The following is an 18504-nucleotide window of genomic DNA, read 5'->3' as shown; positions in this document are numbered from 1 at the left end:
TAGCAACCATTGGCCTCAAGTTATGCATACACCAAACACACAACGATGCAGATGTGAGGGCTGCGCATCCAAGACCCACGTTCGATGTCCCAAATGCGGAATTTTTCTCTGCTTGTCCTCACAGAAGGACTGTTTTTACCTGTTTCATAAGTCTTGAACAAGTGAATTTTCTTGTTAACCATTTGTATTCTCACATGGAAACATTTATTCATGCCTAACAAGTAGTTAGAACATTAAAAAAAGTACTTACCATAAAAACCCGTGTATATTACGAACCCGCGTATAGTACGAGGTGAAACTTTTGGGACGTGAAATGGAAAAAAAAAAAGTTTTATCCGCATACAATACGAGTTAGGAAAGCTCGAGGAAAAAATTTATTTAAATTGCACTCCATACTTCAATCACTGTCTTCCTCAGCTGCGCTCTCTTCGGATAGTTCCTTGTCAGGCATATCTTCCCAGAGGTACTCATCCTCTGTGCCATCGAGCGCGTTCGAGATGCTTTAGTTCTTGAATGCACAACGCACAAGCTCCTTTGGCATGCTGACCCATGCGTCCACAATCCACTTGCAAAGTGTGGCTGGCGAAGCCCGCTTCAGCCGCCCGGTCGGCGTCACTGCAGGCTCACCTGAGTGCATCTAATCTGCGTAACACCGCTTCACTGTGTCCTTGAACGGCTTGTTCATGCAAGCATCTAAAGGCTGCAGCTGAGACGTCATTCCACCCGGGATAACAACGAGTTCAGTGCCGGGTTCGCGCAACAGCCTCTTCACTGAGTCGGCCAAATGGCAACAAAATGCGTCCAGCAGAGGATGCACGGGAATGAAAACAGTGCACCGGGCCGCCTACACCAGACGGACTTTATCTAGTCGAGCACAAGATTCCCGTTCATCCAGCCTTTCTTTTCTCATGGCATTTCACGATCACGTTTTTTGGCAGCTCCTCACCTTTAGGCACTGTCTTGCACTTGAAGACGACATAGGGCAAAAGCTTGCGTCCGTCTAACATGCACGACAACATGACAGTAACTCGCATTTGCTTGTTGCCAGTGGACCGGACATAAACTTGTTTAGAGCCCTTTTCGTGCATGGCGAGGGGCGATGGCATGTCCAGATAAACCAGCATTTGGCCAGCATTGTTGATTTGGCCTAGCTGGAAGTTCTTGGACTTGCGCAGTGAAATAACGTGGCACTGGAAAGCCACAAGCAGCTCTTCGAACGATTCGGGCAGCTTTTGCGAAATTGAAGTTCGGCGGCGTAAGGAAAATTCAGCACAGCACATGTGGCCATAAATCCAGTGCTTGCTCACTTTGAAGGAGGAGCTCGGTAGCCCTTTTTTTTCTCAACGCCCCTTAGCTTTTGCCAGCATAAGCTCCACGCTCACAGCTAGATGCGCGGCTCGCTGTTGGCATACGAACTCTGTCAGGGCGAGTTCGATTTCCGGGAATGTCTCACTCTTCGGGCCGCGAAAGCTTCTTCGCATTCCACTGCATGCGAAAAGGGTTTCCTTCTGTCAACGCCATCCCTGAATGCTTCCCTTGTTGACGCCAAACTGCCTCCCAGCCGCACTGTTGCTGATGTCCTGTGCAGCTAAAATAACCCTTCTCTTGAAAGCAGCCAAGTGCTATTTTCGTGATCTGGACATCTTGGTCCTTCAATGCAGAATAAAAAAGATGCACTTCGCGAAGCGTGCTTTGCACGTGTGCTGCCCAGATGCACACTCAACAATAACGAAATGATGCTGTAGTCACGCAGCAATAACGAAACCAAGCCATAGCCACGCAGCAATAATGAAGCCAAAACTTCTAGCCCAAATTTCTGACTGAAATTTTCGTTCAGATCAGCATATAGTACGAGGCGAAAATTTGGGATGCTAATAATAGGAAAAAAACCTCGTATTATACGCATTTTTTTTACGGTGATGCTTACACTCGTGTAACCGCTTTGAGGCGCCATGTCCACATATGTGGACGTGAATAAAATATACTCAAATATGAAAATTTTTGCATCATATTTTACACTTGAATTTTCTCTGGCCTACTAATCATGGATAATGAAAAAAAAGATAGTTTTTTTCCTCTGAACAGATTTAATTGGTGCCTGAAGGGGATAGGTACTGACTGAAGAAGAACCGGGTGCAGCAGGAGCTCTCAAAACTTGCCGTGTTGAGTCTTCAGTTCTTTTAGATTGTACTGTAACAGTTCTTTACCAATAAAGAATTCTGTAGACTAGAGTAGGTTACCATCAAAAGTCCAGGACGTCGCAGCAAGCTTGAGTGGAAAGCTTGTGGTGGCAGTACAACCTGTCGTTCATGCCTGTCTTTTATGTAGGGGTGTGCGAATACTGAATAAGTAGATTTCGAATCGAATCAAGAAAAAAAGCTGAATATGAAATCAAATATCAGAATTCACAAAATTTAATGCTTGCAAATTTTGGGCAAGAAAATATGGTGCTTCACATGCTCGGAAGTCTCCTAGCATTGCATAACAAGAATCTAGCAAGCTATCAGCAACATAGGTACTTGGAAATCAAGACATACAGTACGGCCTACTCTCATTAAGGGGAAAAACAAATTAGTATGTCAGCACCGATTACAGCTCAATTCTAGTGAAGGTCTGGAAAATAATTTATCAATAGAATCTGTTGAATAGAATCAAGTGCTTTTGTTCCTCCGAAACTAATGCTTAGTGACTCTGTTGTACTGAATACCATTGAGGTTCTCCGTTTAATAGTGAACCTCTACTTTGCTGCAATCTTTAATTTATTGCATAGAAAATTCTGCCTTCCAGTTTTTCTCCAAAATGCAGAAGGGCTGTCCCAACTTTATAGCAGTTGGGATATCCCAAGGCCTACCTCTGCGCGAGGAGAAAGGACTGCGTATCATGTGACTTGCATTGCCAGTGCCGACAGTAAAAAGCAGGTACTGTCCGCTCAGTTTCGTTGTCAAGGCGTGCCATGATATGCCACCTGTCAAAGATTCTACAATCTGCACGGTCACGGCAAGTTCATGTGATGCCTCCTCCTCCATGCTCTGTGGTTCTTTTGCGGCGAAAACGAAGTGAAACGCTTGGTTGGGTGGCATCGTGCACAAAGGGCTCCATGACAAATGCGACACTGCGTGGGCTTCAAGGATATAGAATATTTGAGAAATTGAATAGTATGTATTTGATATTCACACACCCCTACTTTTATGTCTTATCAAGTTCCCACGGTAAGGGTGGATGTGCTGTTTCAGAAGCGTAATTTACTAATACCGCTTAACTTAACATTCCTCTCTAGTGCCCATTTTAAGATTCCAGGACAAGACATTATCAGACCTGCCATGGTGAAACAGTGGTTATGGTGCTATGTAATGCTGCACACAGGGTCGCGGGTTCGATTCCCGGCCACGGTGGCCACATTCAGTGCTTTGGGTGCACTTTAAACTAAAAGAACACTAGCATTTCTGCTGAGTTGCCATCTGTGTGCACTGGTCAGAGAGGAAAGTTAACATTATCTAATATTCCACTGGGTGCTGACGAACGTCGGTGGTTTCCCATCAGCTTCATCTCGTGCACCCTCAAGTTCCGATGCAGGAGCATAGACGAGCTCACAAGGCACAAAATAAGGTGCGGGGAATTCTTTGTTACCCTACCTCTGAAAACCTAATCAATTTGAGAAAAGTTGGAGCAAGGACCTGTTATATCTGACGCTTAAAAAAAAACGGAGGTAGTCAAGATTAATCCGAAGGCCTCTATTTGGCCTCTCTCATAACCAGCTGTTAGTGCGGCTTCTGCACGTTAAACCCCGCAATTTAATGTATGGCTGTGCCGACTCTTGTCCAACGATCCCAATTTATAAGTCAAGAAACCCAAATGTGACATTTTTTTCTCTCACTCTGCTCAATACAGCATCATCAGTTCGCAACTTACTTGACTGCGTTGTTGTGTTGTGGAGAGTCGTGGTTGTTCTTTTCGTGGTTGTTATTGTTGTTGTTGTTATTGTTGGCATGGTTCGCTTTCTCTCGGTAGTCCACATTGTTCGTTTGAGAGATGAACATGAACTTTCGCTCGTTGTTTCGGTCGGCCGTGACGAGGTTTCGTTCAGAGTTGTACATCACCGGCTTGTGGGTGCGGGCACCTGCACCAGTCTGGAAAGGCAGCAACATCACATGCAAAATACGCCTGGGTGTGACATAATTGTCAAAGGTGCACTGATGTCTAAAGATAAGCTTTTGTTTCTTGTACTCTGAATGATATAAGGGTCAACAAAGAATAACATCTACAAAAATGATGTATTATGCAGTCGACGTTCATTACAACGGATCTGCATACAGTACACTTCCAGATGTAACGGACCGTACTTCTCACTAAGTTTGGACTGCCTATATTATACATGCAACAGATTCTGCTTTGAATGGGCCTAGCTACAAACGATTATAGTCTACAACAGACAAAAAATTTCAGTTATACTTGTCTGGATGAGGCATATACTATGGAATTTCCTCTGCCAGTATGCTGTTATAGAAGACAACTGAGCCTATGTTTGCTTGAGCACCACAAAGTCTGAAAAAAAAAATAATTCTAGCTGGCAACGGTGGCCAGTTTCTATCTAAAGCCATAGGCATTGGTGGTGCTCTTAATGCAGTGAGCAGCAACAAGGACAGATGCACAGTTACCCGTGCAGTATGTGTTTTTCTTTTTTCAATTTTCTTTTCAGTTATTTTTTAAAGGTTTTTAGCGTCATCCATTCAACGACTTTTAATCTCCCGCTTCGAAGAAAATTGCTACAGGCATCATCATCATCAAAGCCCATCCTCCAGCCAAGCCATTGTAAGACGAGTGACGTCTGATGCCGCTGCCATTTTATCTGTTCACGTCAGCAGGCAGTGCCAGCCCGCAAGTGTTGAGGAAGACAACCTCGAGAAAGAGAAAGCGGATTTCTCTGCGACAGAAGCAAGATTATCAGTTCAGTTGGGCAAGGTGAGAAGGCGGCAGACATCGCAAGAATGATGGGACTATCCAAACAAACTGTGACCGCAACTGTGAAAAACAAGGACATTGCAGACAAGCAGGCATCTGGCGAGATCAGTGAAAAGGGTTTCAGGCTCCGCAAGGCAACCTACCCAAACATTGTCTACACTCTTAAAAACATGGTTGCGTGGCGTGTGAGCTGATGACATTCCTGTGAATGGACTGCTATTAAGAAAGCGAGCCAAACAGCTGGCTGTGGCCCTCAAACAAGTCATTGCCACTTTCAGCACTGGGTGGCCGAGCAAGGCAAGGCACTGCGTGGTACTTATGCAGGTCTGTGGTGAATGCAGTCTATCCGAGTAGAAGACGAAGTAGTTGCCAGCACTTCTTGCCAGGTGCACCGAAAAAGACATTTTTAATACAGATGAAAGTGGTCTGTTTTATAAGAGAAAGCCAAACAGAACGTGCACTGTTCCGATCAGCAATGCCATGGTGGAAAGCACTACAAGACAAGTATAAGTGTTTTGTTTTGCTGTAACATGAATGGATCAGAGAAAATGAAACTGCTGCTTGTTAGAAAATTGAAGTAGCTCCGCCCCTTGAGGAATACGAATGTGCTGGTTGAGTGGACAGCTAAGCAAATGGCATGGATGATGAAAGATTTATTCAATGCCTGGCTGCTCCAGTTCGACCGGCAAACTACAAGAGAAAAAAACAAAAAGGAATGTGCTCTTCTCTTCGGAAATTGTGCTGGTCACATGAAACCACCAGATCTGAATGCAGTTGAGCTAGCGTGCCTTCCGCCACACACAACATCAGCACTGCAGCTAATTCACCAAGGTGTGGTGCATTACGTGAAGGCTGCAACAGAATGTGCCTAGTGGAATGCCTGCTCTTTGTCATGCGGAGCAATCGGTAGTCAAAATCGATTTCAGATTTCCAGTTGGAGTGCTGCCAGGCATTTGGCAACAGCTTGAGAGATCTAACAAAAAACTGCTTTCTGAAAGGGCTAGGCATAAAAAACCTTTTGAATGTTTGCCTAGTTGAAACATTGTTCATCCCATCAGTATTGCCTCAAGTCAGAAAGGTAATATGTCTTTATTTACATTACTGTGGGTTTAATGATGTACTCAGGGGCCTGAAGTAGTATCTGCAATGCTGCAAAATTGAAACCGGCATCAGCACAGCTGGCCTGTCCTGCCCCGAGCTGAGCGATGTGATCGTTAAGTGCTTTCCCTATTGAATGCCGACTCGTATAACAAGCCACTTACTGGGTGACCATGGAAACCAGATTTTGTACATTGTTATGATCGACTAGCGGGATAAGTGACCTTCCAGCCTTTATTGTCAAAACCACCTACCACGATGAATCGCTTCGGGAGGCTCACAATATGTCACTTTGGGCAGACCAGTGGCGACACCAAGGCGAAACACATTTGACGGCTACGGGGCTGATGGATGGCACTTGGTCGCCGACCCCAATGCTGGGACCGAAAAACTCCAGTGAAAGTACATTATGCACCGCTTCATTACAGTCACCGCTGGGCCATACCAAGAGCCAAGAGGCGCAAATCGAGTCAAGCATGACACCCCCGTCTATGAGCATTCCCTTCTTTCTCTGGGACAGTGAGCCATGTGTGCATGAGGGTATTTCTCTAATGGCGTCCAATGAACATAGGTGCCGGAGTGATTGTGTGACCTTCCGCCCTCAAGGCGACTAACGAGCGCTCCGATTGGAATATGGTGTGACCATGAATTTCCCTGGCCTAGGGATCTAGGAACAACAGAGGGGTTAAAAGCAGACATTTTTGATGTAGCTAGTGTATGCTTGTGTGCTCTGGTGTGTGCCCTCCCAGAAAGGTGTAGTCTTCTCTTACATGCAGCTCATGCTATGAGAACGATGTACTGCACTCCATGCTCCAGCCTGTACAGTGATCCCTTGTTCTGCAAATAAGTTTGCGTCTCCTATGTAAATATCTCCTCCCCCCCCCTGCCCCGTTCCATTTCTCCAACCTCTCGACCTCATACTTTTCATGAAGGAAACCCCCCTCATCAAGAGAGCTTGGACGATGGCGTGGGCCTGCTTAGCCTCAGTGGGACGTCCCGGTAGCATAGGCCACCTACCCGATACGAGATGGATCGGCGGCATAGGCTAAAGAGTGACCTTCATTGTGACGCCGTACTCCGAGGCCACAACTCCCGAATCCTACAGTATGCACTGGCTGGAATTTTGTTTATCTTATACAGCAGTGTGGTATCAACCAAAAAGATCGTGTTGACCTGGTACTGCGCAAGCAGAAGTGTGTGCAGTACTGCATGGCTCGCAACTTTCTTTGGCCACTTGCCGAAAATATGGTAGAACACTTTCGCTTATCTGTGAATATCTTATTTACTTCCAATATTGCAGAATTTCTGTGATAACATGCACAATGAAAGACCTGGCACAGTTATATGTGAAGTTACACCATTTCACAACATGTCACAGCCCCAATTTTGGATAGAACCAACCTTTGTTGTTGGATTGCTGGACACCATTGTAACGAGTCCAGACTGTTATTATTGTAGCTGTTGTTGCGCATATATTATGTACCTGTTAATATAGTAATATACATAGTCTTTAAACCTTACCTTTTCTTTTTACTACAAGAAACATGAATGAAAATGTGTTTTCAACGTTTTTTGCATTACTACAATCACCAAAAACACACAACAGCAAGACATGTTAAAAATGTCAATGCTCAATGAGTTTCATGGGGCTATAATGGCAGACTCAACATCTTAAGCTTAAAAATCTTTCATGTGCAGGGACAAAATTGTCCGTTTCAAATGCAGTTAAATGGAGGGCGCTGAAATATTTCAGAAATCTGCCTCCTATACATTGTTACGAGCCATTAGTCCTGTGGGTATAGAAGAACATGCTGAAGTGTAGAGCGGACAAGAGGAGGATGAAGTGAGGTCTATCGTCTGCCATATTTGTTGTTGCTGCCCCACTTTTGTTCTCCTTGTATGTACATAATGTAAGTAAACTCCCATTTCTGTAGATCTCCACGTAACATTTGGGTGGAGTTGCAGGGTGTATCACAAGCCGGCGTTCTCACTAACCGATTGCCCGTCGCTCTCCGCAGACCCTCACCATCCCTCTTCGGAAAACTGACCAACGCAGCTCCTGGAGATGATACTGCATTAGTCAACCGACCCAGAAATTCTCTATTGGCCCTGGCCACTTTACAAAGTCTTTTGGACACAGAAGTGGACGGCGTGCCTGCTTCGGTGCTCATAGACACAGAGGCACAATTATTGGTTACGAGTGCACGCCTTTCTCGTCATCTCCACAAGGTTCTGATGCCTGTGGCATTGCCTGTTGTCCCTGTTGCTAACGGTGGTGCGTCTTGCGTCAATGGCATATGTACTGCGAATTACAATATTTATGTACTGCAAATTACCATAATAACAGGTACATAATTTATGTGCAACAACAGCTACAACAATAACAGTCTGGACTCGTTACAATGGCGTCCAGCAATCCAACAACAAAGGTCCGTTCTATCCAATGGTGTAACTTCGCATATAACTGCGCCAGGTGTTTCATGGTGAATGTGAGCTTTGCTAGCCACCAGACCTAAGTTCTATTCACCGTTCTTCACCAGCGTCCACATGAAGTCATCCTCGGCCCTGACTTCCCGAGTGCCCATTCCGTCCTCATCTACTGCTTCTCCGGCCTTCTACCGTTGGAACTCCCTTCTGTGCCCAATCTCACCACTGAGTCACCACTGCGTTTCTGCGTCGCCGAGTTCGTTCGCCTTTGGCCAGTTACCGCGATGTATGTCACACTGACCTCAAATCCCCTTGACGCTCTTTTAACAAGGTGTGCAGCTCTCCCTCACTACATTGCGACTGTTTCTGTAAACCGCGCATGTATCCCTAGTCTGAACTTTGGATGCACACCACAGTTGCTTCCCGAAAGTATCACACTGGGCAGCACAGCGCCTTTAGATGCGCAAGACTCTCGGGCGCTTACTATCGATGCACCACAATCTTCTGGAAGCCCTGACACCAGCACTTCATTTGTTGCCTGTTTTGACGCAGTGATTGCCCCAGACCTTTCGGCTGTTCAGTCTGATGACTTTCGTTGCTTGCTAGCTGCTTAAAGCGATCTTTTCGCCCCATCTGAGCCAGACAAAAGTTGTGAATCATTGCATTGAGACTGGGAATGCCAGTCCCATCCATAGGTGTCCTTACCGAGTGTCTGTGACTGAATGCTGTGTAATCCAAACAGAACTCGAGAAAATGCTTACAAAAAACATCAAACCATCTACGAGTCCTTGGGCATCCCCTGTGGTGCTGGTCAGAAAAATGAGGCAACACTTCGTGGCTCTGCGTCGACTATCGACGTCTAAAAAAAGATTACTAAGAAGGACGTGTACCCTTCGCTGTGAATTGACGACACCCTCAACTATCTGTATGGCGCACAGTACTTTTCTTCTACAGACCTTGGGTCCGGCTACTGGCAACTTGCTGTTGATGAAAAAGACAAGGAGAAGACTGTCTTTATAACACACAATAGGCACTACCAGTTCAAAGTAATGCCATCTGGCTTGTGCAATGCAACAGCAATGTTCAAATGAATGATGCACGCCCTATTTCATGGTTTCAAGTGGTCTACTTGTCTGTGCTATCTCTATGACATCGTCATTTTCTCGCCTACATTCTCCAGTTATCTAGACAGACTCTCAGCCTATTCTGCATGTCCCTCACAATGCATGTCTTCAATTTAACTTTGACAAATGCCGCTTCAGCCACCAACAGATCACTGTACTTAGCCATCTTGTCTATGCTACAGGTATACGGCCTGACCTTGCCACAGTTATGGTCACTGCTAACTTTCTGACACCTTGTTCTATCAGGATGTCCGTTCCTTTTCTGGCCTTTGCTCTTATTTTTGGCGGTTCGTGAAAGATCTTGCAGAAATAGCACAGCCTCTAACCTGCTTTCTTAAGAGAGATGTGACGTTTTCCTGGGGTCCTGAACAAGCATGCACCTGCTCCTAGCTATTGAACGACTAACATCACCACCAGTGTTGGCTCACTTCAACGAATCTGTGGCTACGGAAATCCGTAGCGACAGAAGTGGCCACGGCATTGGCGCAGCTGCGATGGTCAGGACTGCATTATTGCTTATGCCAGCCACCTTCTTTAATCTGCTGAGCGATGCTATTCAATCAGAGAGAGAGAGAGTGTCTCGCTCTTGTTTGAGCCATCGCCAAATTTTGCCCTTACCTCCATGGTCGCCCTTCACTGTCATTACTGATCACCATGTTCTCTATTGGCTGTTGTCTCAAAGATTCCACTGGTTGCTTTGGTCATTGGGCACTGTGACTTCAAGGACACTCATATACAGTCGTTTACAAATCTATCCGCTTGCATTAGGATGCCGAGTGCCTCTCCAGATGCCCTGTAGACCCACCAGACACTGCTCTGAATGACTCCAGCCTTTGTGTTCTTTCTATGTCTCAACTCTTCAACGTCGCTGCCGAACAATGCCTTGAACGTCTCTACGCAATATAGTAAAAAATTTGTACTCCCACGCTCCTGATCCTTCTCTTTGCCTTTTTGTACTCCAAAATGACAAGTTTACTCCCTGACGGTCTTGACCTGTTACTTGTCATCCCGGCTCACACCTGTTCCACTGTCCTGGGCCAGCTGCACGATGCACCAATGGTCGGTCACCTCGGCGTGTCACGTACATACGACTGCGCACGCTGCCTTTTCTGTTGGCCTGGGATGTCCCGCTCAGTGCACCATTATGTGGGCTCATGTGACCTTTGCCAGCGCCAGAAAAGGTCGACACTGCCAGCCGCAGGCCATCTTCGGCCTCTGGACATTCCATACTAGCCATTTCACAGCATTGTCCTCAATTTACTTGGTCCGTTTCCCTCGTCCGCCTCTGGAAACAAGTGGGTCGCTGTTGCCACAGACTGTGTGACGTGGTTTGCCATTACGCATGCACTTCCTACTAGCTGTACCACTGACGTTGCTGCATAACGTCATACTCCAGTACAGAACTCCTCGGCAACTGCTAACTGACCAGGGCAGACAGACCCTGTCGAGGGTGATCGATGACATTCTAAAATCCTACACGAAGCAACATAAGTTGACTATGGCCTACCATCCATGGACGAATAGCTTGACAGAACGCCTGAACCGAACACTTATCGGCATGTTGGCCATGTATGTGTCTGATGACCACCAGGATTGGGAGACTGCATTACCATTCGCGTATAACACTTCCAAGCATGAGACCGCTGGTTATTTGCCGTTTTTTTTTCTCTTATATGGTCGCAACCCTACTCATGGACACCCTGACATCTTCTTCTGGGCGCCTTTGCACTGAGTATGCTCAAGAGACTATAGCCCGTGCTGACCACGCACGCCAAGTTGCTCGTACTCGATCCCAAGTCCACCAGTGGTCTCGCCACAACAGCCACAACGTGGCCGCCCACTTCGTCCCTGGATTGCTCGTGCTCCTGTGGTCCCCAGCATTACATGTCGGACTGGCCGAAAAACTGCTTTTCCAGTACACTGGTCTATATCGCATGTGCCGCCAAGTGACTGATGTCACTTCTGAAATCTCTCCACTGCTGCCTTCGTCATCATCTGCTCATCCCCACACGGACATTTTACCCATTGTCCGTCTCAAGCCCTATTGTGCCCCAGACACCCCTTACTACGTTCTGTGCTAGTGCTTTCATGTAGCTTTGTTAACCTGCACTGAGTCGATGCCTGTGCCGCCGCCGGGTAGTGCTATGAGCCAGTTGTCCTGTGGCTATAAAAGAACATGCTGAAGTGTAGAGCGGACAAGAGGAGGACAAGATGAGGTCTATCGTCCACCATCTTTGTTGTTGCTGCCCCACTTTTAGTCTCCTTGTACATAGTGTAAATAAATCCCATTTTCTGTAGATCTCTGCGTAACAATATAATTATTATAGCAAAAGCAAGAGCAGAACCCACTGTATGACCTACTTTTTCTGCTTAGCAGCTATTCAGATACTAATCTTCTCTATTTTTTTCTATCGCACCTTGATCATAATAGCTGATCTTGTCGCACAGATAACGTAAGGAATGCCCTAAAACACATGTCCTGCATTTTAAATGTGGATATTAGCTCTAGTTACTGTGATATTTGGGTGTAGCCATGACATGGGGACAGTGTCCAAAGAAGGCATCAATACACGTACCTTCATTGAAATCAATATCGGGTTCCTGTTCTTTCCACTCAGCCACTCTGCTGCGGTTAGGGCTGGTGTCGGTGCTGCTGTGTCTGGGAAGAGGTCATCTTGGAACTGTTCCGACTGGAAAAAGGAAAGAGAAGCTGTGAGCATCCCATCTGTCAAGTCGAGAAATGAAATGAAACGACCACGTCTTATTCAACAGCAACCTCTTGAACAAGCCGGATATTTCGAACATGGCGCTATACTTGGCGACAAACTGAGATACAAGCTCTGCGCACAAAAACGCAACACAGCTGTCCTCGGTGCATCCATGCTTCGAAACATTGTCCCCGAGAAATGCTGACACTGAAAGATGTTCATCATCTCCATGATGCCATGAAAATTAATGTTGGCTGGTGCCTCTGTGGAAGTTCTCCTTGAGTCTGACAGAGATGTGTGTACTGCTGCATTATAAGGTTGTCACCGACTATAGAGCAACTGCCTTGCTTATGTGGACAGTTTCGCGCACACCGTGGCACAGCAATGAGCCTGAAGCACCAGCAGAATTCCAGTCGTGTTCTTGCCGTCAACTATCAGGCTAATCATTGCCGCACAACAAATCTGTGATGACAGGTTATGTGGATGTTATATGAAATCGTAGTGTTATTTGAAGCCGAAAAGGCGAAGTTCTCACAAATCTATGCACTTCTTATCAGTCCCATGTAGAATTAACGTAGTGGTAGTGTGTTTAGACAGGATACTCAGTGACAACGTAAGCAGTAATCAAAACGTATTATTGAACATTCATGGCTTGCAAGCGGCACCACAGAATGTGAAGGACAAGCAAGGAGACATCAAGATGATCACAATTAAGGCACCTTGTGATCGTCTTGATGTCTCCTTGCTTGTCCGTCGTGTTCTCTGGCAAAGTTTGTAAGCCAAGAATTTGATAGAAGCTCCACCCACAAAGACTGCACAGCACCAGCCCTCTTTGTCTCTGTGACAAGTTCTCTTTGAGTTGAACAGTGGAGCATATGCCACTGATTTCTCATGTTGTCACTATCATCATCAGCAGCAGCCTATTTATGTCCACTGCAGGACGAAGGCCTCCCAGTGAGCTTGAATTACCACTGTTTTGTGCCATGTGACACTATTTTATGCTTCCAAATTTTCTAATTTCATCATGTGCTTACTAATGCTTAGAAATAAAATCGGTTCACTAGAACAAGGCGTAAAGATAGTCGTCTCCAGTTTTTATGTAACATCATAAATGGAAGAATCAGGCTTCAAATGCCTCATTATGTAACGCCTCTTAACGCACGAAAAACAAGACAGACTTTTCCCTTACGCCATTATTTGCTAAAAGAAAATCTCACATGAATAGTTTTTATTCGCGTACTATGAACGAATGGAATTCTCTCCCTGTTGATGTACTTCAATCAGGGAACTTCACAAATTCGTTGGGAAACTATTTGTCACATAAAATAACACAACCATAAGCAGTATTTTTCACAGTTTTTTTTTTCGTTTTTTTAGGTGAAATTACCTGTATTTTATTATGTTTAGTGCTCGATTGTTGCTTGACACAGCATTTTTTATCCACATATAAATTCAAATGTGCGATTCTTGTTGTTGTAGTTACAGTGCTAAGGCAAGCATTGTGATTTTTGTAACATGGCAAGTGGTGCATCATTTTCATGCACTGTTTATACATACATTTTTTTTTTTATTATCTTTGTTGCATTATTACTACCTTGTCAACTGTATTGCACCTTTTGCATGGGCCAGTATATTGGCCTGCAGTATGAATTAAAAAAACAACAACAAATGTCACGGAATTTATCTGCCATCCTCAACCATGCTTCCCTTCTCTTGGTAGCCAATCTGCAACTCCAATAGACTACCGGTCATCCGCCCTACACATTGCATATCGTGCCCAACTCGACTTTTTGCTCTTGATGTCAACAAGAACATAGCTACCACCGTTTGCTCCCTAATCCACACTGCTGCGTTCGCATCTCCTAATGTACAACCAGCATTTTTCGTTCCGTCACTCGTTGTGCAGTCCTTAACTTATTCTCAAGCTTCGTTGTTAACCTCTAAGTTGCCACCCTGTGACAGCAATGATGTCCTATGGATATCCTGTTGACATCCACTGCAAGAATATGGATATTCTACAAATGTGTCGAGTACGTCCTGCGGACATCCCTCACATCATCATTTGGCCGCACTCTCCGTGTCCTGCAGACACCTCTTGCATTGCGAGAAACATCATGGGGACATGCTGAATACATTCTACGAACACAAGCCATGGCCTTTTGCACAGTGTTTGGTATTGTCTGTTGTGCTTGGAAGAATTATGGGTGTAACGTTAAGGGATAAGAAAAGAGCAGATTGGGTGAGGGAACTAACGCGAGTCAATGACATCTTAGTTGAAATCAAGAAAAAGAAATGGGACATGCGCAGGACATGTAAGAGGAGGGAAGATAACTGATGGTCATTAAGGGTTACGGACTGGATTCCAACGGAAGGGAAGCGTAGCAGGGGGCGGCAGAAATTTAAGTGGGCGGATGCAATTAAGAAGTTTGCAGGGACAACTTGGCCACAATTAGTACATGACCGGGGCAGTTGGAGAAGTATAGGAGAGGCATGCTCATGAAGCACTGGCAAGACCTGTTGCACTATGATGACAGCAAGGGTGGATTAGTGTTCATAGCTGCATTAGAGAAAACAAGTCATCTCGCCGAAGAAGGCATTGCAGATAGCAGTTCGCTAGCGGTAAGCTGTGGGCTTTTGCATTGGTTTTGGCTTACAGAGTGGTACTCACTCCCTCTCCTGCGCACCAAACTATATTTGCCATGAGAACAGACAATCGTCAAAACATAGTAATGGATATAATGATATAAGTTCCGCTCCTCCCCCCCCCCCCTCCTTGAACACTTTACGTTTCGTAACAGAACAGGTGGGTGCCAAGAGAAGAAAAATGTTGTCAAGGACAGCAGGTTAGGTTAGGTGATGTGATGAACTATGAAATTTGCAGGCATCGGGTGGAGCCCACTGATGTAGTACAGGGGTGATTGGAGATCAATGGGTGGGCCTTTCACCTTGCAGTGTACATGGCTGCTGCTGATGACTAAATTATGGAAATAAGCTTTGCCTTTTGCCTTTGCCTACTTTGCCTAATAAACTTTGCCTTTTGAAGCATTACTTTCAAAAATAACTGGCAGATGTTTGAGGCAAAAATATGTGCACTTGAATGATTGTTTGATTTTGATGTCCCAGAGTGACTCATGGGCTGCGAGAGATATCACAGTGTAGAGATCTGGATTTTTGTTAACCACCTGGCGTTCTCAAGAACGAAAGCAAAGCTCAGTACATGAGCCCTTTTGCATTTTGCCTCATCAGAATGTGACCGGGAATCAGACCCATGACTTCTTTCTTGCTCAGTATCAGAGTACCATACAGCCACCACAGCGGGCACTTCCACATTTGTGTTTTTGAGAGGTGGGGACTGGCAAGTGAAAGAGTGTTGCAATCACAAGTTGGTGCCTTGTAATTTACAGCTTGCAGATTGACAGACTAGTGCAACTCTTATTGGCCCGACTAGAAGACCAGCATTATCATATTGGCTTTGATCTGCTGGGCTGCAAATTTCGGTAGGAGGTCAGAGCTAATCAGGGGTGGAGGGCAGCTAGGGCATTGTAACAACCTCAACTTGCTTTTTCTTGGATATTTCTGCAAGGTTTGTGAGAGGATTAGTTGATATTCTGTAACGATAGAGAAAGGAAGATGGCGCAGTGAGAACAGACACAGATGAGCAGTGACAAGTGTGTCTTATCACTTTTTGTTCATTCTTGTCCACAGCATGTTACGTTTACTGGAGGAGATGTCCCATGCCGAGGATACCCTAACTCTCTCTCGCTCAAGACAAACACCTGGACTGACTGCAACAAGGAAGCTATTGGCACTCGGAATTCGTGAGTGTTCTCCCTCAATGTTGACCCGTCGTGGTTGCTTAGTGGCTTTGGCATTATGCTGCTAAGCACAAGGTCGCTGGATCAAATCTTGGCTGCGGTGGCCGCATTTCGATGAGGCCAGAATGCAAAAATGCCCGTGTATTGTGCATTGGGTGCACATTAAAGAACCACAGGCAGTCCAAATTGACCTGGAGTCTCCCACTACGGCACGTCTCATAATTATATCGTGGTTTTGGCATGTAAAATCCCAGAATGAAGAAAAAAAAAAAAGATACAGAATTCTCCTCAATGTTGTTCAGGTTTGGCTACCTGCATTCAGCTTCGGCACATTATGCAAGACATGGCTGACAGCTGCAACACCAGCAGTAATGACAATTTTAAAGTTCATGAAAGTAGTTTGTGACTGCTGGTACATAATGACAGAGTAATGCACAAGAACGAGACGCGAAAGAGGCGAGACACACTGCACCTAATTTATAGATATCCACTTGATCAAAAACATGGACTGGTCCGAAATCAACGCAGTCAAACATGGTGTTTCAAAGCACTAGCTGTCGGCAGGAAAGACTATGAGAAACTGGCATGTGACACACACCAGATGTTTCACAGATTGACTTCAGCAAAAGAGGAGCATGCCTGATTTCTTGGTCTAATGGTTGGAGCAATGGGCTGCTGTGCTGGAAGGTTCGATGCCAGCATCAGGCACAAGTTTTTTTAGAGCATTGTGGGCAGACTTTATCCACTGTAGAGGTATCTAACAGAAAATGTCAAGAGTTTTGAGTGCATGCAAGCATGGCTGCGTGTACAAAATCACAAGTTTGCAAGAGGCATAGAAACCTAACTTTGATAAATGGGAGTGTGCAAGGTCAACCGTGATGATACACATGTGTGCAGCTGTTGAGACATCACAATCTAAGTATGCTGTCGCACACTTGTAGAGTTGGTGTAAAGTTATGGCCTACATTGTTATGCTTAAACGATTGCTTATGGGAACACGGCAGTAACGTGCACATAGTAAAGGGCAGTCTTCTTGCTACTCATTGCGGCACTTTCAGATGTGAGCCACAGCATCGAGAAGCTGATGTAATATGCAAAAATAAAGACAGGTATTCAGAGTAGGATGAACGACAGGTTGGGCAGATGATGCAGGCATATCGCCATCTGTCTAGTTATTGGGAAAGGAACTTGCACCTCTCAAGGCCGATTTTAGATAGCTTTTATAGACATGGCTATGTGACACGCACTTCCTGTGAAGTTATGCTTATACAATTCCTGTCCTGTCTCAAATACACACATTTGCTCACAGTTAGTGCTTGTTTGTCTCACCGCCTCTGTCCATGTTTTTGTGTTATTACTCCATCAAATTTAAAGACTTGACATGGGTATTTCTCTTTTTTTTTTCATTTTTGTGCTTGTTTTGACCAACACATAGCATGCCTTTGCAGATGTAGCAGCTGAGTAACAGGAACTTCAAGCACGTGTATTGTTTGTCTTTTCCGGTTTGCCAACACTCCGCTCACGTGACAATGACATTTCCGAAATTATGGAACTGTGATTTTAATCAGCCTGGCTCAACGTAGCATCCTTTTTCATTGTCCCTTCAACCAAATGTGCAATTTGGTCTTCTTGAGACATCGCCAAAGCCAAGCACGACCACCGAGTGGTACCTTTCGGGGCACGATCATGGAGATGGGCTCGCACAGCCCACGGGTGGCGTGCAACTTGTAGAAGCGGAAGACCTCGCAGCTGCGTACGTCGAGGCCTCGCTTGGGCATGCAGCCCAGCCCTCGCTGAGGACAGCCAGTCAGGAACTGGTTCAAGTAGTGGCACCAGGGGGCCTCGTTCACCAGCTCATAGTAGCGGATGTTACCGTCACCCTGCGCGCATGCAACACGTAACTACACTCAGGGGGCTGGTAGGACAACAGGGCTGTCAGAATCCACAGTTTGAAAACGCAGGTGTGAAAAACACACGGGCACACGAGAAATGAAAAGGGCGACGTAAATGCTGACTGTCTTAGGCTAAGGGTCATACAGTTGCAGAAGAGAATGAAAAATAAAAAACAAAAAGCAAAAAGCCACCTGTGCATGGTCTGGGGAAGGCAGGGCAAACCAGTCGAGCAGGAACACACAACACTCACAAAAGATATCAATGCAGGCATGACAGTTTCTCCATATCCTTAAAGAATTCCTTGTATTAAATTACACCGCACCTTTCCTTCAATCTTTTTCACATCGGTTGGCAGAATAAGTGGCCACTCATTCATAATCACTCACCAATATTTTTGTCACCTATGTGCTCACTCACACATGTGCACTCACACTCTCCGGCACTCATTCACGTTCCTACTCGTGCTCAGCAACACTCCCT

The 18504-nt window shown here is 45.5% G+C and overlaps 1 protein-coding gene across 2 annotated transcripts in view; it reads right to left on the bottom strand.

Moving 5' to 3' along the window:
• LOC142583205 (coronin-2B-like) overlaps nt 1-18504 on the bottom strand; it is a 259186-nt gene that overhangs the window by 21772 nt on the left and 218910 nt on the right. For both annotated transcript variants that reach the window (XM_075693559.1, XM_075693560.1), the window contains 3 exons: nt 17802-18011; nt 12185-12298; nt 3910-4127 (listed from right to left, as the gene is read on the bottom strand). In XM_075693559.1, coding sequence (XP_075549674.1) covers nt 3910-4127; nt 12185-12298; nt 17802-18011 — 542 coding nt within the window. The remainder of the gene's footprint in view (nt 1-3909; nt 4128-12184; nt 12299-17801; nt 18012-18504) is intronic.

The sequence above is a fragment of the Dermacentor variabilis genome, chromosome 5 (genome assembly GCF_050947875.1).
Source record: "Dermacentor variabilis isolate Ectoservices chromosome 5, ASM5094787v1, whole genome shotgun sequence".
NCBI lineage: Eukaryota > Metazoa > Arthropoda > Arachnida > Ixodida > Ixodidae > Dermacentor > Dermacentor variabilis.
Note: the sequence above shows the minus strand (reverse complement) of the source record. Positions and strands in the feature narration are given on the sequence as shown.